Source organism: Phyllosticta capitalensis (genome assembly GCF_038381095.1).
Source record: "Phyllosticta capitalensis strain CBS 128856 chromosome Unknown BKA78scaffold_1, whole genome shotgun sequence".
NCBI lineage: Eukaryota > Fungi > Ascomycota > Dothideomycetes > Botryosphaeriales > Phyllostictaceae > Phyllosticta > Phyllosticta capitalensis.
The window spans coordinates 1,719,480-1,740,155 of NW_027117439.1; the positions used below are offsets into that span (position 1 = coordinate 1,719,480).

At 54.7% G+C, this 20,676-nt stretch overlaps 10 protein-coding genes across 10 annotated transcripts; 7 read left to right on the forward strand and 3 right to left on the reverse strand.

The window, feature by feature from the left end:
- Window positions 1–1,656: 1,656 nt before the first annotated feature.
- BKA78DRAFT_302309 (uncharacterized protein) lies at window positions 1,657–2,953 on the forward strand. Its single transcript, XM_066887437.1, has one exon. It carries the CDS (start codon window positions 1,823–1,825, stop codon window positions 2,771–2,773), a length of 951 nt encoding a protein of 316 aa, XP_066749282.1. The 5' UTR covers window positions 1,657–1,822; the 3' UTR covers window positions 2,774–2,953.
- On the reverse strand, window positions 2,954–4,551 carry BKA78DRAFT_276252 (P-loop containing nucleoside triphosphate hydrolase protein). The gene is made up of 3 exons (XM_066885565.1): window positions 4,313–4,551; window positions 4,024–4,263; window positions 2,954–3,974 (listed from the first exon to the last, which is right to left on the reverse strand). The coding sequence occupies exons 1-3, from the start codon at window positions 4,447–4,449 to the stop codon at window positions 3,173–3,175; spliced, it is 1,179 nt and encodes a 392-aa protein (XP_066749283.1). The 5' UTR covers window positions 4,450–4,551; the 3' UTR covers window positions 2,954–3,172.
- Window positions 4,552–4,693: 142 nt separating this feature from the next.
- On the forward strand, window positions 4,694–5,509 carry BKA78DRAFT_348661 (actin-related protein 2/3 complex subunit 3; the record flags this gene model as incomplete). The annotated part of the gene is made up of 4 exons (XM_066890675.1): window positions 4,694–4,699; window positions 4,750–4,795; window positions 4,910–5,184; window positions 5,267–5,509. The coding sequence occupies 4 exons, from the start codon at window positions 4,694–4,696 to the stop codon at window positions 5,507–5,509; spliced, it is 570 nt and encodes a 189-aa protein (XP_066749284.1).
- Window positions 5,510–5,874: 365 nt separating this feature from the next.
- BKA78DRAFT_11005 (uncharacterized protein) lies at window positions 5,875–7,080 on the forward strand. Its single transcript, XM_066882242.1, has 2 exons — window positions 5,875–6,138; window positions 6,194–7,080. The coding sequence occupies exons 1-2, from the start codon at window positions 6,115–6,117 to the stop codon at window positions 6,872–6,874; spliced, it is 705 nt and encodes a 234-aa protein (XP_066749285.1). The 5' UTR covers window positions 5,875–6,114; the 3' UTR covers window positions 6,875–7,080.
- Window positions 6,998–7,971, forward strand: BKA78DRAFT_11001 (uncharacterized protein). The gene is made up of 2 exons (XM_066882241.1): window positions 6,998–7,052; window positions 7,142–7,971. The coding sequence occupies exon 2, from the start codon at window positions 7,210–7,212 to the stop codon at window positions 7,765–7,767; it is 558 nt and encodes a 185-aa protein (XP_066749286.1). The 5' UTR covers window positions 6,998–7,052; window positions 7,142–7,209; the 3' UTR covers window positions 7,768–7,971.
- Window positions 7,972–8,639: 668 nt separating this feature from the next.
- Window positions 8,640–9,074, forward strand: BKA78DRAFT_291269 (uncharacterized protein; the record flags this gene model as incomplete). The annotated part of the gene is made up of 1 exon (XM_066885862.1): window positions 8,640–9,074. The coding sequence occupies one exon, from the start codon at window positions 8,640–8,642 to the stop codon at window positions 9,072–9,074; it is 435 nt and encodes a 144-aa protein (XP_066749287.1).
- A 123-nt stretch (window positions 9,075–9,197) lies between these two features.
- Window positions 9,198–9,665, forward strand: BKA78DRAFT_291270 (uncharacterized protein; the record flags this gene model as incomplete). Its single annotated transcript, XM_066885863.1, has 1 exon — window positions 9,198–9,665. The coding sequence occupies one exon, from the start codon at window positions 9,198–9,200 to the stop codon at window positions 9,663–9,665; it is 468 nt and encodes a 155-aa protein (XP_066749288.1).
- A 1,071-nt stretch (window positions 9,666–10,736) lies between these two features.
- Window positions 10,737–13,700, reverse strand: BKA78DRAFT_291271 (kinase-like domain-containing protein; the record flags this gene model as incomplete). The annotated part of the gene is made up of 7 exons (XM_066885864.1): window positions 10,737–12,072; window positions 12,114–12,437; window positions 12,490–12,536; window positions 12,585–12,848; window positions 12,895–13,355; window positions 13,390–13,481; window positions 13,543–13,700. The coding sequence occupies 7 exons, from the start codon at window positions 13,698–13,700 to the stop codon at window positions 10,737–10,739; spliced, it is 2,682 nt and encodes an 893-aa protein (XP_066749289.1).
- Window positions 13,701–14,264: 564 nt separating this feature from the next.
- On the reverse strand, window positions 14,265–15,786 carry BKA78DRAFT_11045 (Alpha/Beta hydrolase protein). The gene is made up of 3 exons (XM_066882249.1): window positions 15,589–15,786; window positions 15,132–15,527; window positions 14,265–15,083 (listed from the first exon to the last, which is right to left on the reverse strand). The coding sequence occupies exons 1-3, from the start codon at window positions 15,712–15,714 to the stop codon at window positions 14,613–14,615; spliced, it is 993 nt and encodes a 330-aa protein (XP_066749290.1). The 5' UTR covers window positions 15,715–15,786; the 3' UTR covers window positions 14,265–14,612.
- Window positions 15,787–16,750: 964 nt separating this feature from the next.
- BKA78DRAFT_302321 (sodium transport ATPase) lies at window positions 16,751–20,675 on the forward strand. The gene is made up of 5 exons (XM_066887438.1): window positions 16,751–17,112; window positions 17,167–17,293; window positions 17,457–17,551; window positions 17,607–19,533; window positions 19,586–20,675. Exons 1-5 carry the CDS (start codon window positions 16,850–16,852, stop codon window positions 20,387–20,389), a joined length of 3,216 nt encoding a protein of 1,071 aa, XP_066749291.1. The 5' UTR covers window positions 16,751–16,849; the 3' UTR covers window positions 20,390–20,675.
- Window position 20,676: the final 1 nt, after the last annotated feature.

Sequence of the window (20,676 nt, forward strand, 5' to 3'; positions counted from 1 at the left end):
CAAGCTGCTCGCGTCTGACCTTGTTCACCCATGGCCTGACTTGTGGCAAAACCATCAAGATGACCATCACAACTTCTTCGTTGTGCCCGAGGACGCAGACGCCTATGAACAAATTCGACAGCTCCTCGTCGACGTTTGGATGGCGCTCACAGGCCAGAAGAAGGCCACTCAGCTGGTAACGGACATTTTTGCGGCCATGCTCCCCGATTTCCCGGTCTTGAAGCGCAGCTCCAAGACTTCTACGCACTCTCCGCCCACCGACAAGAAGCGCGCGTCAAACGAAGTGTCGTCCGACGACAAAAGGGGCAGCGGCTCAAGCGGTGCCATCCCCACTACTGGCACACCCAGGACCCCGTTTCAGTCTCAAAATGACTCCCCACTTGGCAGTCTGGCCTTGAAGTCGCCTTTGGAAAACAGATTGTCGCATGGTAGCAACAAAAATTCCCTCGCAGCAAGTTTTGAAAGGCGCAGTTCAAACAACGGCCAGCGCAATTCCGGTCAGATGATTTTCAGCCCAAACCACATCATTGCTGGACGCAAGGATAGCGTTCAGCGAAATAGTGGTCAGAGTGCCACATCCACATCGAATCGTTTTGTTCCCGGAAGCAAGAATTCCAGTCAGAGGAACAGTGACCAGAGCATGGTTGGCACCCCAGTCCGCGTTGTTTCTGGACAGACAAATGTCGGCCACAGAAGCAGCGGCCAAAGCGCAGTTGCTACTCCAAGCCGCATTGTTTCTGGACCAATGAGCAAGAAGCAGCGAAACAGCGACCAGAAAGCAATCGCCACTCCAGGCCGCGTTGTTTCCGGCCAAAGTACAACTTCGACTCCAAGCCGCGTCGTTTCTGGACAAACCAAAGTCAGTCAGAGAAGCAGCGGTCAGAGCACAGCCGCTACGTCAAGTCGGGTTGTTTCTGGCCCAAAGGGTAGAAGTCAACGTAACAGCGGCCAGAAAGCGATTTCCACACCGAACCACCCTGTTCTTGGTCGCAAGGAAACCACTGAATCTGCGGCAAGCGCGAAGAGCAATGGCCGAAAATCAATCAATGTAGCAAAGAATAGGGGCACTCCGGCAGGCAATCTGAAGAACCGCAAACCCAGCCTGACCATTCGTACCTCGAAGAGCACCGCTGAGCTGAATTCCCCTGCTGACAGCGGCGCCGTGTCTGCGCCAAGAGAGACACCCACGCCCACCAAGCGCAGCCGGTTGGCGTCTTTTGGAAACCTTTTCACGCCGAAGAAGTCCCCAAAAAGTCCCAAGGACTCTGGTGGCGACGACTACTTTGCTACCACTCCCGCTGATGCGCCCCCCTTGCCAACGTTGCCGCCTGCTTTTGCTCGCAGTACATCCCAATTTTCTGAAATTGAGTCTACTCTCGACAATGAGCTCTTCGGCCGTAGCACGTCGCCCATCCCAGGAGCCACTCGCGACAGCTTCGCCAGCAGTGCCAACACCTACAGTAGCAGAGACGCCAAGAAGGAAAAGGAGAAAGCAAAGGCCAAAGCAGCCATGAAAAAAAGGCTCAAGGCGATGCAAAGCGAGTCTGGAATCGACCCGGCCGTCTTCGAAGACCTACTAGAAGATCTCATAGTCGCTTTCACTCACTGGCACAGCTCCAACAGCCCGGATTCTTTCCCATTGACCGGCCTGGCGGTGCAGGCGGCTCGCGCTCTCGTTGCCTACACCTCGGCGACGTTGGACTCGCTGCAAGACGAAGACCAAGCCTGGGACGAGGCCGAGCAATTCAACGCTCGCCTCACATGGATCGCCGACAACCCCCTCCTCTCAATCAAAGACTGCCCGATTCCTAAGCTGCCGGAGATGGACCCGGAATACGTCCATGCTGGCCACGCCGACGTCTGGGCTCAGCGCTTCCTCGCATGGGCCGAGGAGCAGGACGAGCTATGCCGCTTCATCGAGCGCGACACCGCGGCAGCCGCTGTCAATGATGACCAAAACGAGTATGAATCCTATGACAGGATTGACGATTACGACTCAAGTACGACTTCCACCACTGCCGACGACAAAGGCAGTCCACGTCCGCGTCCCAAGAGGTACCGCCCCCGGTACACCGTCCACAGCGGCATGGGCGCGCGCTGCGAAGACCTTAAGCGCCGCCTCGATTGGTGCGAGATCGACCCCACCCTCGGAACATGCATCGATGACAAGGCGGTCGTCACACCCTTCATCGTCGAAGCAGCCGAAGCAGTCGGAGAAGGCCGGCCCCTGGCTCCCATGGCCGCTCGCCAGCGCTTCGAGAAGCTCATCGCCGAGGTCGGCGACGACGCGCGCTGGGCAGTCTGCGTAGAGCAAATTGCGCGACTCGCGGGTCTGGTCGGCCGGGACGCCGTCGCTGCTATGGAAGCCAAGCGGCTGGTCAAGGCGTGGCAGGAGCAGCGCGCGATCGAGAAGGCGCAGCGCGAAAAGGCGGAGCGCAGGAAACGACAGGAGAACATGATGAGGAAGATGATGATGGGCATGGGACGCAAGGGCATGGCGCCGAAGAAGAGCATGTCCAACTTGAAGATTCGGAGTGGCGAGGAGGGCAAGCGCGAGATTGACACGATCATGGATGGCGTGAGGCAGGAGAAGGAGAAGAGGGCCGAGCAGCAGAGGCGGTGGGATGAGGTGATGGAGCAGCAGAGGAGTGCTGGGCCGAAGGAGAAGAAGAACCAAGATGCGGCGAAGAAGAAGGAGAGGGCGGATAAGACGAAGTCCAAAGCCAAGAAGCAGGCGAAGGAGATGTCGATGACTGAATTTCTGGCCGGCTAGCAAAGGCGTGGCTGATGTATGGGCTGGTTGGTTCTTGATTGGAGGGTCTCTTGGTTGATTTGTCTGTTGGATAGTCGACGACCTGGGGCTTCGATACAACCACCCTGTCTGGTTAGAAATGGGACAAATGCGTCTCGGCTTCATCAGCGCAGCTACTAAACAAGCTCCGGTCTGCGAGTTCAAATTTCAAGTATGTTCAGATTTCGCTCCCTTTTCGATTACCTTGCGCCGCTAGAGGAAGAAGCAAAAGTTCCCCGTGCCGAGTAAGTATCCATCCACATCAACGCCTGAGCCGTACCACAAAGGCAGCTCTCTATGCAGCACAGCACTGTTTCCGCTTTGCTTTCACGCCTCGGATAGCTGTTGATAAACTCTCTCTCCTTCCAAGCCAGCCTTCCACTATTTCGCTTTGATTGCCGCAAGCTCAGCGCCATTCCTCACCACACCAACAACCGCGCCCGTCTGCACCGTCTCGTTGCCACCGCCGCTCAGCCTGTACTCGACCTCGCTCAGTCCCTCCATCCACATGACACGCGTCTGCGGCGGGACGTCGAGCTGGGCCAGCCGCTCACTCAGCGCCGTCAGGATGTCGGCCAGCGCAAGGCCCTTGTTCGCTTTGAGCTGGTGGATGCTCTGCAGGCAACTGCGAACGTTGCGCGTCTCGAGCAGGGTGCGCAGGATGAAGTCGATGTCGGCCGGGTGCGGCGCTGCGATGCAGTCGTAAATGGTCGCTTCGGTGATGAGGTCCCGCGTCACGGGTGTCGACTTGTCGGCGGCCTTCTCTCCCGGCGCCCGCAGCGGCGTGCTGCTTGCGTGGCAGGCCTGCAGTACATTGAGCGCGCGACGCATGTCACCCTTGCTCAGCGTGACGAGACTGTCGACGGCCTCGGGTGTGATTTGCACGTCCTCCTTTTCAATGACTTCGTCCACCAGTCGCCGGATGTCAGCCTCCTTGAGCGGCGAAAAACGGAAGCGCGTGCACCGCGACAGCAGTGCCGGCGTCAGCTTGTGTGTGTAGTTGGCGATGATGCAGAAGCGCGTGTTGGCCGTGTACTTTTCCATGATGCGCCGCAGCGCCATTTGCGCCTGCGATGTCATGGCGTCGGCTTCGTCGAGGATGATGAGCTTAAAGGATGCCAGTCCTGAAGACGGCCCTGAGCTGAAGATTTGTCGTGTGCTGGAAAAGGTCTTGATTTGTTCACTGCAGCGCGTCAGCGAGTCCCTGGAGCGTGTGTGCATGGATTAGTTACCGAACGACGTCAATACCACGGTCGTCACTGGCGTTGAGCTCCAGGACCATCTGCCGCATGTTCTTGTTTCCGTAGATTCGTCGTGCCAGCGCGAGCACGGTGGACGTCTTTCCCGTGCCTGGCGGTCCATAGAGTAGGAGATGAGGTAGCCGGTTCGAGTCGACAAACTTGTTGATGGTTGCGAGAATGTCCTGGTGACCGGAGACATCGTCGAGGGTGTCAGGGCGGTACTTTTCTACCCTGGAAGAAGTGAGAAAAGTGGCTGGCACGATGGGTGGGGAATTCGTACCATGGCAATGTATCTTCCGCTTCGACGGGCAGGTTGGCGGCGCTCCTCTTTCCCTTGGAGGCGTTTCCAGAGCTGAATTCGATGCCGCTCGTCGAGGGCTTGTCGATATCCATCTCATCATCTTCAAAGTCGGACATTTTGGCGGATTGGATGAAGTGCGAAGCGAATTGGGAGAGGAGGAAAGTGAAGATGAGCGGCGAAGATGCAGACGCGTGGTGGTGGGGAGACGCGCCGCGGATTGAAGGCGCGTAAATTGGTGCAAACGGGACAAACTCAGCCCTACCGCTTGGCGGCGACCGCCTGCGCTGACCTCACGCCCGTGCTGCGTCGTCGTCCCCAGAGCTACCCCGTACCCTGAACCTTCTCCCCAACACCATCAAAATGCCTGTAAGTCTTGTCCTCGGACTTCTATGAGCTGTCGCTAACGCACTATTAAGGCCTATCACTCCGTCTTCCTCGATGAGCCCAACCAGCACATAATAGGTACGCCGCACCCCCCGAAGCTCCCCGCAGGCACCCTCGAGCTCCAGCCTCCGCCCACTGCGCCGTTCCGCCAAAGACAATGCCCGCTCGAACGCTCTAATTGACACACTCCAGGCAATTTTGCCTTGCTGCCGCTCCGCACGCGGACACGCGGACCCGCCATGGCGCTGCCCCCTCTCCCCGCCGACGTCACCGAGCTCACCGTTGATGCCTCGCACGAGTCGTACGACCCCGTCGACGAAGTCCTCGCCCTCTTCCGCGCCAACACCTTCTTCCGCAACTTTGAGATCAAGGGCCCGGCTGACCGCGTGCTGATTTACGGCATTCTGTTTGTGAGCGAGGCGCTGGGCAAGATCAAGGCAGGCATGACCAGGAGAGATGCTGAGAAGGTGCGTTGGGTCCTTGTAGAGCATTGGAGGGACACGGAATATTATTACAGCAAGACAGCAGAGCTGACTGGATCCTTGAAAGGCTGTCCTGAACCTCGCGCTCGACAACAACTTCGCCATTCCCGGCGACGCCAGCTTCCCATTGAACCAAGCCTTTGAGCCGCCCGCGACGCGGCAAGACGCCGAGGTCCTTCGCCAGTACATTTCACAGATGCGCCAGGAAATTGCCGTCAGGTTGTTGAACCGGGTGTATAGCGAGGAGGCTGTGCCCAGCAAGTTCTGGCTGAGCTTCACCAAGAGGAAGTTCATGAACAAGGCTTTGTAGGTGGGTGTTGCTCGGAGTGGAGGCTACATGCGCGGTGAGAAGGTGATAGAGACGGTGGGTGTGCTCAAATAGTAGTCGCCTATCAAAAGCTTCAAGTCAAGGCTCTGGCCGTTTTCATTGCGAGTTCAATCTCATCGTTTTCAATCTCAAAAAGAGTGCCAAAAAGCAGCACACGTTCCGTTCTCATATCATTGCCAAAGCACCAAGTCAAGTTTCTCATCTCCAAAATCATGATCTTTCCAAAAGAGGCTTGACGAACCCGTTTCCAAAGCCTTCCTATAACCTGCGTATACTACGTGGATTGGGGACATTTTAACACCTTTACACTGGAGTAGGCCTGTTGTACATTTAGAAGGGCTGTCGAATTCACGTCGAAGACCCAAATTTGCATCTGCGCAACTGTTTTGGGCTAGCGCTGCTCGGCGTGCACCGTACTGGCAGCAGCTGGCAGCAGCAAGCAGCAGCGCTTGGTTGCACGGGCCGCGCGAGCCATCCGGTGTTTTGGTGTTTCTCGAGTCTGGTCTTTTCTTCCTCCCTCGTCACCCCGTCAGCCCAAGTCTTGCACGGTTTTTACGAGCCATTCTCAACCACGCCTGACAGTCAAGATGGATCCTCAGAAGTTTGCACCGGTAAGCGCTCTACAGCTGACAACTCCTCAGTGAACTGCATCCTAAGTCAAAATAGGCGCGACTGAAAGACCTCGTTCGGCACCAGGACCCCACGAGATCGACCATTCCTTACAACACCACCCTACAATGGAACACAGCATGTATCGGCAGAGTTTCGACCTTGGCATCCATCAGGAGATTTGAGGGAGAAGAGAACTGCAATGTTCCTCTGGATAGCAAGATCCGGCCTTCAAAGGACACACTTAACGCCTTCCCACGCCTCGACGACGACACCATCTGGCCCACAGGAGCTGACATGGTCCGCCACCAAGCCCTAACTGGGACAGATTTCAGCTTCTTTGCTTCAGCTTGCGAGAGGGAATTCTCACTCTACGGGACTCGCTTCTTGGCCATGCAACTGCTCGGTGAAGGCGCCAAGTTTGCCGTGCCCCAACGCCCCGACAACCGCGACATGAGGACGGATACTGGTACCGCACGAGACTGCTCGCTCCCAGCATGGTCCCTGATTTATCCAATTCAAGATATGGTGAGCGTCGGCCTCAGCCAAATTCCGACTTGCCAAATCTGTGGAAAAGAGAAAGGCCACCACCACGGGTGCATGGCTGATGTCTGCCCCATTTGTTTTCAGCACTTGGACGACCACACGTCCTTGCCGGTCTGTCGTTTTTCCAAAGGCTGGATTCGTTGGTCAGACGGGGCCGTGATCCCACGATACACGAGCATGTCTTCGGAGTAACAGGAGATTCGCTCTATCATTCAGGATCTCCATGTCGCTAAGTGGTACCTCTTCAAAAGTCTCCGCGACGAATTCATCACCGTTTCGCTCACTTACGATAATCGCGAACATCTGTATGCTTCTTTGGACCGCCAAACTGGCTTAGTCACAACTCCCCCTGAAGGTTACTATTCTACAGGTATGTCCAACGAGGAATCCCCAAGAAGTTCCCGTCCAGTGGAGGGAAAGCAAGTCAAGTTCAAAAAGCAGCCACTGACAACTTGAAAGATGATCCCTCCGCCGATCCAAACCGCCCTGACGGCTCCAAGTGGCACGACATTCATGAAGAGGACTTTATGAGGCGCTTCTGCCAAGAGATCTGGCTTATGAACAAGCTCGAAGAAGCCTTCGACGACATAAAGACTAGATGGGTTGAGAAGGAGGTCCAAGTTAGACTACTTTCCCGAGCATGCGCCCACGCAAACATGTCACCTTACGGTGGGAAGCTGTACGAAGTGGACGAGAGCATGGGTCAGGAGCATATCCACTCAAAGATTGCCCAGGCCGCACAAAAGCTCGTCGAATCGCCCGTTGGAGGCTCTTTTCAGAATCCACTCGATCCGGAACAGGTCTCTCAAGACCAGGACAGCACTCAGCGCTCGAGCCAGAACGCTCCCGAGGGCACACGTGCACAACTCCCACCTCCGGCATCCCCTCGCCCACGCCGTGTCACAAGCGATCCTGGCTCGCACAGTCCCCCAGGCAATTCCTTCGCAGCACAGCTCTCTACGATCTATCCAGGCCTCTCCCATCTGCGTCCTGCCCCGTTTACAACGTACACCAGTCCATACAATCAGGGCCGGGAGACTAGGCGGTTGCGCCGGAAGGATAGCGCCGTCGAAATCAAGGAGTGAGAGGAAGAGGCGGAAGAATGAGGGGACGCGGGCCTGTCGGCGGTCCGGCGTTCAACCCGAGTTCGCCGCCCAACCATCAAGCTTCGCGAGGCTATGGAAGACAGAGGAGGGAAGAGACTTCGCTTGGAATAAGGAGCAGGTACGCGGAGAATCTTGGTGGCGGCTTCCATGGGGTGTATTATATAGTTGTTGGACATTTGTGGGTTTAATTAGCTAGCTTCCCTCTCTCAAAACCATACATCATTAGAGAGGGGCAGCGCTGATGACGTGGAGTAAGAGGCCAAAGGAGGGAAGAAGAAGAAGAAGAGATAGACGCCGGCCTATAGGCAATCCAGCCTCGACTGTGCTGGGCTCTTAAGAGCACTCTACTACGTAGTATTACTATTGAGTATAAGAACAAACACGACATGAGCTTGCAGGATTATCAGATACGAAATATGAAGGCCCCGCCCAACTTGCAACCTACAGTAGTCCCTACAGGGAGCATGGGCAAGACATCATCCATCAGGGAATCCATGGCTAGGAGACCGGGCGTTTGTGCCGGAGGCACAGCGCAGTCGATGTCAAGCAGGGGGAGGAAGAGGCGGAAGAGCGGGAGGAGGCGCAAAAATCTGAGATTCGGCGGTCAAGCCGCATCCGACGCCCGACATGGAAGCTCAATGAGTCCATATAAGGAGGCCATTGGCCCGTCTGACGCATCATGCAGCGAGGTCATATAGGGGAAAGTCCACTGGGAGGAGAACGAAGGAGGAGGGAGGAGGTTTTACTTGGGGAAAAGGGAGCGGGTAGGTGGAGGGTTTCGGTGGAGGCAGAGCACGGAGTGTATGTGTCCTATAAAGTTGTTGGAAGTATCAGGGACGACAGTTAGATAGATGAGCGGGCTTTGGTGGCTAGCTTCCCTTCCGAAGACTTTACACTATTCTAGAAATGCTGCGTCTTTGACGTGGAGTAAGATTCAAAAGGGGCGAGAAGAAGAGGAGGAAGCGGGCCTAGGGGCGGGCCAGTCTAGACCACACTGGGCTATCGAGAGTATTCTGATGTATAGTAAAACCGTCGTGCATAAGAACGAGCACGATAGGAACGGGGAGGACGATGACACACGAGATTCGAGGAGGGATAGCGCCATCGCTTCAATGGACGGCTTTGGAAAGGAGGAAGGAGAGGAAGGAAAGGAAGGAAAGGAAGGAAAGGAAGGAAAGGAAGGAAAGGAAGGAAAGGAAGGAAAGGAAGGAAAGGAAGCGTACCGGGCAGTTCCTGGACCGAGCCCAACCCTCGGCGTTCGAAGCGCGTCCGCCGCCCAACTGTAAAACTGCGCGAGGTGACAGCTATCCCGAAGAAACACATTTGAAGGGTCGTCGCTAATTACTTGAAAAGCTGAGTTCGCTCCGACTAACTTCAATCGTTGGTTCGACACACATGACAGAGAATTCATGCAACGTTTTCGACAAGAAGTAGAGTTCATGCAGACACAAGAGTCTTCTGCCAAAGATTTCGAAGAGCGATATATCGAACATGAGATTGAGCGCAGACTGCTTGCCTTGGCCGAGAAGAAGAAGAAGCAGGAGCAAGAGCAGGTGAAATACCCGGGCCTCCTCCATCTGCGTTCAGCGATCAAAAAGTACTCAAACCCGCATCACGTTTTGCATAAAATCATCAAGCATGGGCACGAGCACAACATGAGCTTTCAGCACAATGACACACGAGCTTCGAGGAGGGACAGCGCCGTTGCAGTGGATGAGTGCTTGGGACACGAGAAGAAAGAGGAGGAAGGCGGCGAAGGAAAGGAAGCGGACCAGGCAGCCCCTGGACCGGAGCCCCGTCCCCGGCGTTCGACGCGCGTTCGCCGTCCAACTGCTAAACTAAGCGAGGCGATGGCTCAGAAGCGCCGCCGTATGTGACGGGCGCGGGCACGAGAGGCTCGGTGGCACAGCGAGGAGAGTATGTGTACGATATATTTATTGGTGGTAATGGGGAACTTTAATAAAGGGACGAGGGTTACAGTAGGTAGCCCTCAAAAAGTATACATCATTTTGGCCTTTGATCACGAGGAAAGGCAACAAATTGGAAAATACCCGGGCCTCCTTCATCTGCGTTCCGCCATCAAAACGTAGTCGAGCCCCTATCACGTCCAGCCAACGATGAGTCAGCATTCTACTACCACGACCACCGACACGAGCAACCAGGGACAGGAGAGAGAAGAAGGCAAGGAGAAGAAGGTTAAACGTGTGCGGGAGGATAGCGCGGTGGCCATGGGGGAATCTTCAGGAGATGGAGAGGAAGCAGGGGCCGGTGGACCAGAGCCAGAGATCCGGCACTCAAAGCGAATGCGCCGCCCAACTGCAAAGCCATGCGAAGAAATGGTAAAAGGCCGTCATCCATTCTGACTTACGGTCTTCTCTGAGGAACTGAAGAGAGCGAATAGGTGCAACCTTTTGGTGGCAGCGAATGGAGTGTATATGTATGTACGATATAGTTTTTGGACACACCGAAGTAGCGTTGAATCTGGAGGAGTTGAGAGCGTTTTCTGAAGGAACGAGATGCAGAATTTTGGAGCCTCAACGTGTATGGAGATGTGAGGTTGATGTGTTGCAGACTACAAAGAAATCTGAAGAAAGAGAAATCGGGCTATAGCTTCAAAATCAATTTTTTCCTTCTACCAGAAACTCTAGCTTCGTGGGTAAATGGTTGTGAGCAAGTGAGTAAGAAAGCAAAAGAGCTGGCGGTCAGTTCGCTGGTAGGTGGCAGTAAATCTCAAAGAAAGCAATCAGGTCGGCAGGTAGGTAGCAAGCAAGTAGCGTTCTCTCCACATACTCCTCACTTTCTCTCTGTAGTGTTAGCAATAGCAACACAGCCACAACCGAGCTGTGAGCGCACAGGCGAGCAAACAGATCGGTCAATACTCCCGTCCGCATAAACGCGCCATGCGGGATGCGCCATGCGAGCGGCACGGCACGGCCTCGTCCACCTACCTACTGGTACGAGTAGCGCGAACGCGCCCGCTTAGCCGCATACTCGGGGAAGCTGTCCTCAACCACCTGTGTGTCCGCTTCGACTTGCCTTTGCTGATGATGTTGATGCTGCGCCTCACCCTCAATGAGATCGGCGTCGTCGATGCCGCCGTCATAGTCGCAGTCGAAGTCGAAAGAGCGCTGCCAGGGACGCTGCCGCTCGTCTGATGACGACCACGATGATGTACGTGTAGGTTGACGCGGCGTCTCGTTCTCTTTGTTCGAATGGTAGAAGGAGCTTTGCTTCGGCGCGAGAGAGAGCGGTGGCGGGAAAATTGACCTGGGATGGCGGAACTGCTGCATCTGCGTTGGCAGCGTGTCGTCCATGTTCGACCAAGGTGGTGCTGCTGGGGTGTCAAACTCGCCGGTGAATGTGTAGGAGTTGATGCGTGCAGGCGGTTGCTTTCTGGGCTCAGACGTGGTGGTGTCGAGCGTGTTGGTGGGAGGTGGGAGAACCGGAGTCGAGTCGGCTAAAGACATCGGGAAGCGCACACCAGAGGGGCTGAGAGGCGCAGGGTAGGTTTGCATGGCTTGCGCCGAGTCTTCAGGTTGCGTAGTAGCAATGCTGAATTTGGTAGGTCCTTGCGCAAGGGTCGCGTTGGATTGGTCGACATGGGGACAGACCGGTAGTGAGACTTGGTTGCTTGGTTGCGTGGGCTCTTCTCCCTGTGTAACATCGTCATCATACGAAGACTCAACGCTCTGTGAGGAGGTGCGAGAGACCTCCTCTTGGATGGTGCTCAGGCCGCCTTTTCGGGCTCCTTGTCCATGACTGACGCTTTTTGAGACTGGCGGAGAGGCCTCTTGCGATACCGAAAAAAACCTAGAACGTTTGAGCGCCATCCTTGGACGTTCCGATTCCATGTACTCCATGATCCTGAAAGTCTTTGGACGCGGTACCCAGTTCCTGATAGAGTGCTGATACAGAGCTTCGTGGTCCTCTGCGTGGGTCTTGTTGGTAAACCATGGATGGGCAAGTGCCTCTTTGACCGTCATTCTCGCACTCTCATCAATCACCAGGACCTGTTTGATGAAGTCTTTGGCACGAGATCCGACATGTTTCCATTTTGGATGTTCGTCCAGGACCGCGAGATTTACATTTCGAGCCATGCCCAGTATCACTCGATTGGGATACTCTTCCAGCTCTGGATGCGCCCGGTCCACGTAGAAGACATCGCCGCTGATGAGAGCGCTGGCAATGCAACCAATCGACCACATGTCGACAGCTTTGCCAGAGTAGCCCGTATCTCCCGAAGTCAGTCTGTTGGGTGCGCACACCTCACTGCCTGATGTCAGTCTGTCATACCATAAGAGTTATCAGAAATTGTGGAGACATACGGAGCGACGAATTCGGCAGTGCCGACCATTGAAAAAAGCCGCTGTTTGTCACTCTTGGTGTTCTCGTCCGTCGCTGCATCGCAGACCTTTCTCGCACTGCCAAAGTCGGTGAGGACAACGCGATAGCTGCCTTTTGTCGATGTGAGGAGGATATTATCGGGCTTGATGTCGCGATGAACAATGTTTTGATCATGAAGGTATTCAAGTCCTTTCAAGACTTGGCGAAGGATGACAGCTGCTTCGACGGTGGGAATTCCGAAGTCTCCTCTCTTCGTTATGAATGAAAACAAATCGCCACCGGTGACGAGCTCCTGGAAAACGTAGCTGCAAGCGTGTAAGAGAAATTCTTCTGCATAGGCGTGGACATCAGACTTACATGCCATTGACGCTGAAGTAGACTTTCTCGAGCCGGATAATGTTTGGCTAGCCTCTGTCAGTCTCAAGCGGACAAATCATGGACGTTGCACCTACATGGTTGAGGTCCTTGAGCACCCGGCATTCTCGAAAGAGCGCCTCCAGAACGGCGCCTTTGGTCCTGGATTGGGCGCCATTTGCTCTAGACTGAGTTGTTGAAGAAGAGCCAAGGCGCGTTGTTCCACCCAAGTTCAAATCAGTCAAATCGGTTATTTTGCAAGCTTGCTGCTGGTGAGACTTTCGGTTTATCGCAACATAGACACGGCCGTGGGCACCCGCGCCGAGAACTCGGTCGGTTACATGATACCTGTCCTCGATCGTCTTGGCTGCTTAGTATCAGACATCAACTTGCTTGGAGTTAGTTCACCTTGCTGTCAGCTGCGAGAATTGGGCTCTGGTCCAGGCCCTGGTGGTCAAATATTTCCCTGGTGTAGTCTGAGACACGATAACGAAGGAAGATCCGTGGAGCAGGCCATAGCTCATCATTGTGTTCCAGCAGGGTTGACTTGATCGTACGGCCCATCAAAATGCCGCGGGCATCGTCATGTGGGCATTCCCTCTTGTTGGCTCTCTGCAGGTAGGTGCCGTTGTATGAGATGTCTTCTGCGTAGACCAGAGGAGCAATGCTGTCATCATATACAACGCTGTGAATTTTGAGATGGCGTTTTGAAATCGTGAAGCAAATCCCGCGAGATTCTGAAAGATGGCATTTCCTGTAGAGGTGTTCAATGAAAGTTAAGTCACGCAGTGGGTCAGTGTACCCGTTAGTTGAGCATCTGCCCAAGACAAATTCTTCATTGGCGAAAATTGGAATTGATGTGAAGTGTACTGAAGCGAGTAAGTACAAGCTGAGAGCACGAACCGCCAGCCTTGGACAAACGTGAATCTCTGCTGTCGTAGTCATATTCCGCGTCGCGAAAGTCCAAGAAGCCGAGTTGATGCGCCGGTTCCTCGCTGGCCGCGTGATGCAAGCCCATGATTCCGTCTGGGGATGCGAGGACCCCACGCTGCTCACGACGGTTCTTCGGCTGTATTCGAGTGGACTTGCGAGAAGTCGGGGAAAAGGTTCGAGCTCGGCGTAATTGGCTGGAGCAACAGAGAGATGGATGACGACGGTTGAGTGCCTGAGTAGTGCGTCAGGCCTGCGTCGATGTGGTAGCGCGGCTGAGTCATCACGCTAATCCCGATTGGATCTAGTCGGCTCGCTTAAGCCACACAAGTAGCTCAGCTCCGCGCAGCCAACTTTCTCTCCTCACCAACCTTCCTCATCATCGACAACCAGGTACGTACAATGGCTTTGGCACGCAGAGCGGCAGCAGGGCTTGCATCAATCGCACCTCTGCTACGTTTTGCGTGACAACGCTCAGCTTTTTGACCGCCGCATGCTAATTCCGCTCAAGTTCTTCTAGTTATCGAAGATGAGAGCGAAGTGGAGGAAGAAGCGCGTTCGTCGCCTCAAGCGTAAACGCAGAAAGATGAGGGCCCGCAGGTAAGCTTGTTTGAAATCTCTTGAGCTCTGACGCCTCTTGCTAACAATTCCGCCAGCAAATAAACGTCTCGTCCCCTCGACACTGTCAACCCCACACTCTACCACGGCAACGTCTTGACGACTTAGCGGCTACTCCAAAAATCACTCGCGGTTCTCGATGGGCTTCGACGCTCCGACATACGTCATTCCACGACAAACACGGCACACTGCCCTGGCGCTCAATGTCACGCGGGTGAAGGTGGAGGATTCTGGGGCAAGCTGGTTGAAATCTTCGAGGATCCCGGCGTTTGCTGTTCGGCAGACTCTTACTCTAACACCGGCCTAGCAGCCTTTGAGAACGTCTCGCCTTTGCTGATTAGGAACGAATACATGACCTGATCCGCACCACATTCCCGATGCTTGTGAAGATTGCCTGTGACCTGCCACACGGAACATTGTCACGCCCAATTCGAATTCAATTTTGAACTTGGGCCCTCAATGAATTTTTCGTTCCAAGAGCGACATGGTGCGCCAAATTGACCTGGCGGGCGCTTTACCGACGCCCGATCAGGTCTCATTCCGCACAGACAATTGTTGGTGAGCTACTTGTTTATCTACTACTCCAACTTGCTCAATACAAATTTCTTCGTATCCTCCAGGCTCGTTGCTGCGTCTGCGTATGGGAAAAACGTGAAGCCGTGAGGCGCGCCTGGATAAATCTTCAGAACGCCTTCGTTGCCGCTCATTTGCCATTTCACAGCCATCATGACGCTATCGTCCACCAGCAAATCCTCCGTTCCACATGTGAAAAGCGCTGCAGGCAAGCTTCCTCTACTCAATCGAGCATAGAAGGGCGAAATCCACGGGTCCCTACGCTGCTCCACCGTGTAGTTTGGCAGAAAGGCCTTGATACAATGTTCAACCTGCGCTCTGTCGGACACGAGGTTCTTGTCGCAATGGTGTACAGCCGGGAGCCAATTCGAAAGCTCATAGATTCCGTAGTGGAGGACGAGGCCTCGGAGCGCAAAGCTGGGCTGAGTCTGGTGGAGATGGAGGGCGGTGACGACAGACAAATGGGCCCCCGCCGACTGCAACATTTCAGTAATCAGCATCAACACGGTGATTTGACGTCCTACCTCGCCGCCAATGAACTTCAGTTCTGCGCCATAGTTTGGCTTCGCTTTCCTCACCAACCACTCGGCCGCGTCAAAGCAATCCTCGTATGCCGCTGGGTAGACGTGTTCCGGAGCCAACCTGTACCCAACGCTGACGACAGCAAGGCCGCAATTGTCGGCCATCCACTTGAGCAGCCAATCGTTCCAACACTCGCCCTGCAAAACCCAACCGCCGCCATGGACGTGCATCATGACACCGTTGACTTGGCCATTTTCTGGCTTGAAGAAGCGGCAGGGAATGTCGCGTCCAGTCTCGCGCGAGGGTATCTTGAAATTCACGCCTGATTCCAGCACGTTGACCTTTGGCAATGTCCCTTCGCCATTCCAGCGCATCTCTCGATATCGAGCGGCTCCGATCTGCAGCGCTATGGGTTACTACTCTGTTTCAACCCTCTAAGAGCGGTGTGCTGCTTGGTACCTCATACCAGGCAGGCGCAGCTTCGCTTTTGGCCTGGATCACTTCATTGAGCTTGACGGTGTCTGGGCTGACAGAGTGAGGATCAAATTTGGATGCGTCGATTGTCAAATCACTGGCCAAAGACATGGTGCCGGTCGAATGTGGAGCTTCTCCACAGGATCTCAGTTGCGCCCATCTTCCTCCAGCCTTCTTAAGGAGCTGTCACCCGGTGTAGCCACGACGACTCCTTGCATTCACGGTAGCACGGAGGTTTTCCTCATCTTCGGCGTCCACTCGATGGCGACCATCTGGCGGACTGGGGCAACATTCACGACACAAGTGCGGGGTAGCTTACGACCTATCGCAAGCTTCACAGCCCTCACCTCGTCACTACCATCGGCCTCTCTTCTTCGAGAACCATGTACATCCTGCGCCAGCGTGGCAGCTTACCGGTTGTGATCTTCCTTGCTAATCACAAGTGTTTTGCTCTCCAGGTTTTTCAAGCTTCCTTTTCCAGCCACCCCGCCAATGAGAAAACAAACCAAAAACTCGACCAGCGCACGCCAATGCAGCTCGAATCCCTCGACATCATTGGCCGGAGATGGTTCTAAATCATGTGAAAGTACGTCAAGACACAGGCCGCTGAGATTGGTCCGACGTTTCTTTGTTGTCCGTCAGCCAAGCGGCATTGCGATATCTGATGATGCAGAGCGTCACGAGACAACTCTTACATCCACGAATCGCGGGCCATCTTCGACGCCCGCTTCTTAAAAAGGCAACATGTCAGGCGTCTCTCCAAGCCAGCTCTCCATTGTTCTTGCACGCAGAAACGCCAATTATGAAATGCGTTTGTGCTGATTGGGAGCCGACTCGCGTTTGGCATCCTCTCCACCTTGGGTCTGCTGATGATTAGGTGTTTTATCTGAGCAGAGCCAAGCAGCCGAGCCATGCAAAGCCTTGGAGAGCCCCGCTTTCCGAGCGCTCGCCGTCTTGAGATCGGTCCTGTCTGGCGGAACATGGCGGCCGGCCAGTCGTGCTGCTGTACCTGCCCGTGGGGACCTTGAGGCTACTGACAAAGCTGTCCGTGCCGCTAAGGCTATCGTGCTGGCTTGCTGGCTGGGTAGTTTAGATACGCTATTTAACTACTACCTATCCGCAGCCCTCCGCCGCTCGCGCTGCTGTCGCTGACCTTGTTTGCACTGCCCATTTCCAACATATCCAACTTGCGGTCCACCAACCAATCAGCTCTCGGCCAAGCCCATCTTCTTCGCAAACCTAGTGAATGGGGATAGAGGACTCTACTCTTGATGTCGAGGAGTCGACTGAACCTCCTTTAGGTGGCTCCTCGAGCGGCCTGAACAAGACAGAACCACTCCCTTATCAGGGGCTGAAGTCCAACGAGACTGTCGACGTATCGAGCAAGACCCTCACGCCCGGGCTGTCCTCCATCTCTTCTTTTGAGAGCTTTGGCATAGAAAAAGGCTACGCAGACTCGCACACGGTACCTGCGGCCATTGTCGCCCAGATTCTTGGCGTTGACCCCAAGTACGCCTCCGTCAATTCCAAGAAGCAGTCGTCGAGGTTGCTAACGGTTGCCAGGCATGGACTCGCTCGTGCCGAGGCCGCATCGCGCCTGCATCGCGATGGGCCTAACAAGGTTGAGGGAACTAAAGGGCTTTCCATGTGGAAAATTCTGTTAAGACAAGTCTCCAACAGTCTGACCTTAGTACGTGATAAATCGTCAACAAAAGACGGAGCATCAAAAATTATCACAATTCGGCAATGAGGCGACAATCGCAATCCTGGGGGCCCTCCGTCAAAACCTCCTAGCAGGCAGCGGCTGTGGCCCCCAGTGAGCGGAAAATCGCCATCGTCTAACTGAAGTTCAGGTTCTCTTCATAGTCATGGGCTTAGGCTTTGGTATTGATGACTACATCGAGGGTGGCGTCGTGACCGCAGTGATTCTGCTCAACGTCGTTGTTGGGTAGGCTTCGCTCACGTCGTGGAGAAAATAGTCTGGTGGTGCTGATTTTGCCCAGATTCGTCCAAGACTACCATGCCGAGAAAGCCATCATGTCCCTGTACGCGCTGTCAGCTCCTGTATCCAAGGTGATTCGGGATGGGAACGTTGAGCAAGTCAAGGCAGAGACGCTGGTCATCGGTGACGTTGTCCAACTAAACGTTGGAGACATCGTGCCGGCTGACGTGCGACTGGTGGACGGCATCAACATCTCCACGGATGAAGCTCTTCTAACGGGCGAGTCGATGCCCGTCTCCAAGAATCCAAGCAAAATCTTCGAGTCCATCGATATTCCAATCGGAGACCGCATCAACATGGTCTATTCTGCGACTACTGTGACTCAGGGAAGGGCCAGCGGCATCGTGATTGCTACCGGCACCAAGACCGAGATTGGAAAGATTGCAGAGATGCTGCGCAGCGATGGCACTGCAAAAGACCAGAGCCCGCTCGCGCGCACCTGGACGAAATTCAAGAATGCCACCATGGTGATTCTTGGCTTGGAAGGCACTCCACTGCAAGTCAAGCTCAGCAAGTTTGCCCTGCTCCTGTTCGCCCTGGCCATCACTCTGGCCATCATTGTGTTTTCTTCCGCCAAGTTCAAGCTTCATGGCGAGGTCTTGATCTACGGTATTTGCGTGGGCGTGGCCGTGATTCCGGAGTCGCTGATTGCTGTCCTCACCATTACCATTGCTGCCGGTACAAAGGCCATGGCAAAGGGCAATGTGATTGTCCGCAAACTTGCGTCCCTCGAGGCCGTAGGTGGCGTCACGAACATTTGCTCGGACAAGACTGGCACACTCACTCAAGGAAAAATGGTCGCCCGGAGGGCTTGGGTCCCAGAGGCTGGCACACTGACGGTGCACGACACGAGCAACCCATTCGATCCGACCAGTGGATTTGTCAAATTGAACGATATCGAGGTTAACCTTGAAGAGGATGAGAAGTCACCGGAACCCCTGGATCTTTTCCTCCGAGCAATCGCGCTCTGCAACTTGGCATCCGTGTTCAAGACCGCTCCGGACGACGCTTCAATCAGCACTGCTTCGACGTATGGGTCTGACTGGGTAACTGTGGGCGAGCCAACCGAGATTGCTCTGCAGGTCCTGGCCATGCGCTTCAACTCTGGCAAAGCATCCCTTATGGGAGACTATAATTTGGAGCTCCTCAACGAATACCCCTTTGACTCCAACTTCAAACGCATGTCCGTAGTCTACAAAGACAGGTCAGGAAATGGCATCCACGTCTACGCCAAGGGCGCTCTCGAAGTCATTTTGCCGTCTCTTCTGACTCCCGATTCTGAAAAAGCCAAGATCAACACCATTGCAGAAGAAATGGCCGGTCAAGGTCTTCGAGTGCTCTGCGTCGCTCACAAATTCGTCCGCGATCACGAGGAAGATCAGGTTTCTGAGCGCTCGGCGGCCGAGTCGAACCTCAAATTCGTAGGCCTTGTCGGCATTTACGATCCACCTCGACCAGAGACTGCTGAAGCCGTGCGACGGTGCCAGATGGCTGGCATCACGGTGCACATGCTGACGGGCGATCATATCAAGACTGCGACTGCCATTGCTCACGAGGTTGGCATCTTGAAATCGTTTGGGTCCAGAGCGGCTGCTTCGGCCATCATGGCGGCGGCAGATTTTGACAGGCTTTCCGACGACGAAATTGACGCCCTTGAAACTCTGCCCCTGGTTCTAGCTCGCTGTAGTCCGACAACCAAGGTCCGCATGGTCGAGGCCATGCATCGTCGCAAAGCCTTTTGTGCCATGACAGGTGACGGAGTCAATGATTCTCCTGCTCTGAAGCGCTCTCCTATTGGCATTGCCATGGGTCTCAATGGCTCCGATGTGGCCAAGGAGGCGGCTGATGTCGTGCTGACTGATGACAACTTTGCTTCGATAGTCAAGGCGATCGAAGAAGGACGCAGACTTTTTGACAATATTCAAAAGGTGAGATTCCACCAGCCTTTCTCAAACAGACATCTGACCAAGAATACTACAGTTCCTCCTGCACCTCCTCATCTCCAACATCTCGCAGGTAATTCTCCTCCTGATCGGACTTGCCTTCAAGGACTCGGAGGGTCACTCCGTCTTCCCACTATCACCTCTCGAAATTCTCTGGGTCAACCTGATCACCTCGTCGTTCCTGGCGCTGGGTCTCGGCGTCGAAGAAGCCCAGCCAGACATCATGTACCGGCCTCCGCACTCGTTGCAAGTTGGCGTCTTCACGCGCGAGCTCATCGTCGACAAGTTCATCTATGGCTCCTTCATGGGCGGTCTCTGTCTGGCTGCCTTTACGTCGGTGGCGTACGGCGTCGGGCACGGCGCTCTCGGATACGACTGCAATGTCGGATACAACGACAGCTGCGACTACGTGTTCCGCGCCCGCGCCACTACGTATGCCACCATCTCGTTTCTGCTGCTGGTCACGGCGTGGGAGGTCAAGCACTTTTCGCGCTCGCTGTTCAACCTGCACCCGCTACCTGCCGATGTTGAAGACAAACGCACCTTTGTCCAGAAGTACCTGTCCGTGTTCTCGGCCGTCTGGCGCAATCGCTTCCTCTTTTGGGCCGTCGTCGCCGGCTTCGTCATCACATTTCCCGTCGTGTACATTCCCGTCGTCAACCGCGTCGTCTTCAAGCACAAGGACATTACGTGGGAATGGGGCATCGTGGTGGCGTGCGTGGTGTTCTACCTCGCGGCAGTCGAAAGCTGGAAGGCGGTAAAGAGGCGCATGGGCTGGGGCAGCGGCCGTTATGGCAAGGCCTTCACGGCCGGAGAGGCAGAGTTGAGAGCTATGTTGTAGGTTGACCCCGGCGATCAGCGTTGATGTACAGATGGAAGATCAGAACCAAAGGGAACGAAGAGATGGGAATGGCAAAAGAAACAAGAAATCAATAAACAAATTGGAGACAAATATTGGGCAAGACTGCAAGACTTTGGGAGTTTACGACTAAATTGGCCCTTGCGTGGGATCTGGGAGGATACTGGTTTCCTTTTTTGTCACTCACGCTCGTTTATTCTCGGTTTGTCGGTTTGAGCTGTCACTCGTTTGTAGTACTGATATATCAATGAAATAGGATGCTGGCCGAG

Bases quoted from the DNA above. Each gene is read 5' to 3' on its own strand.
- BKA78DRAFT_302309 (XM_066887437.1), top strand. From the start codon at position 1,823: ATGGACCCGGAATACGTCCATGCTGGCCACGCCGACGTCTGGGCTCAG.
- BKA78DRAFT_276252 (XM_066885565.1), bottom strand. From the start codon at position 4,449: ATGTCCGACTTTGAAGATGATGAGATGGATATCGACAAGCCCTCGACG. The intron at 4,264-4,312 runs GTACGAATTCCC...CACTTCTTCCAG, and splicing joins GCGGAAGATACATTGCCATG to GGTAGAAAAGTACCGCCCTG. The intron at 3,975-4,023 runs GTAACTAATCCA...GACGCGCTGCAG, and splicing joins CGTGGTATTGACGTCGTTCG to TGAACAAATCAAGACCTTTT.
- BKA78DRAFT_11005 (XM_066882242.1), top strand. From the start codon at position 6,115: ATGGATCCTCAGAAGTTTGCACCG. The intron at 6,139-6,193 runs GTAAGCGCTCTA...AAGTCAAAATAG, and splicing joins ATCCTCAGAAGTTTGCACCG to GCGCGACTGAAAGACCTCGT.
- BKA78DRAFT_11001 (XM_066882241.1), top strand. From the start codon at position 7,210: ATGAGGCGCTTCTGCCAAGAGATCTGGCTTATGAACAAGCTCGAAGAA.
- BKA78DRAFT_11045 (XM_066882249.1), bottom strand. From the start codon at position 15,714: ATGTCTTTGGCCAGTGATTTGACAATCGACGCATCCAAATTTGATCCT. The intron at 15,528-15,588 runs GTACCAAGCAGC...ATAGCGCTGCAG, and splicing joins CTGCGCCTGCCTGGTATGAG to ATCGGAGCCGCTCGATATCG. The intron at 15,084-15,131 runs GTAGGACGTCAA...GAAATGTTGCAG, and splicing joins TGAAGTTCATTGGCGGCGAG to TCGGCGGGGGCCCATTTGTC.
- BKA78DRAFT_302321 (XM_066887438.1), top strand. From the start codon at position 16,850: ATGGGGATAGAGGACTCTACTCTTGATGTCGAGGAGTCGACTGAACCT. The intron at 17,294-17,456 runs GTACGTGATAAA...ACTGAAGTTCAG, and splicing joins TCTCCAACAGTCTGACCTTA to GTTCTCTTCATAGTCATGGG. The intron at 19,534-19,585 runs GTGAGATTCCAC...AGAATACTACAG, and splicing joins TTTTTGACAATATTCAAAAG to TTCCTCCTGCACCTCCTCAT.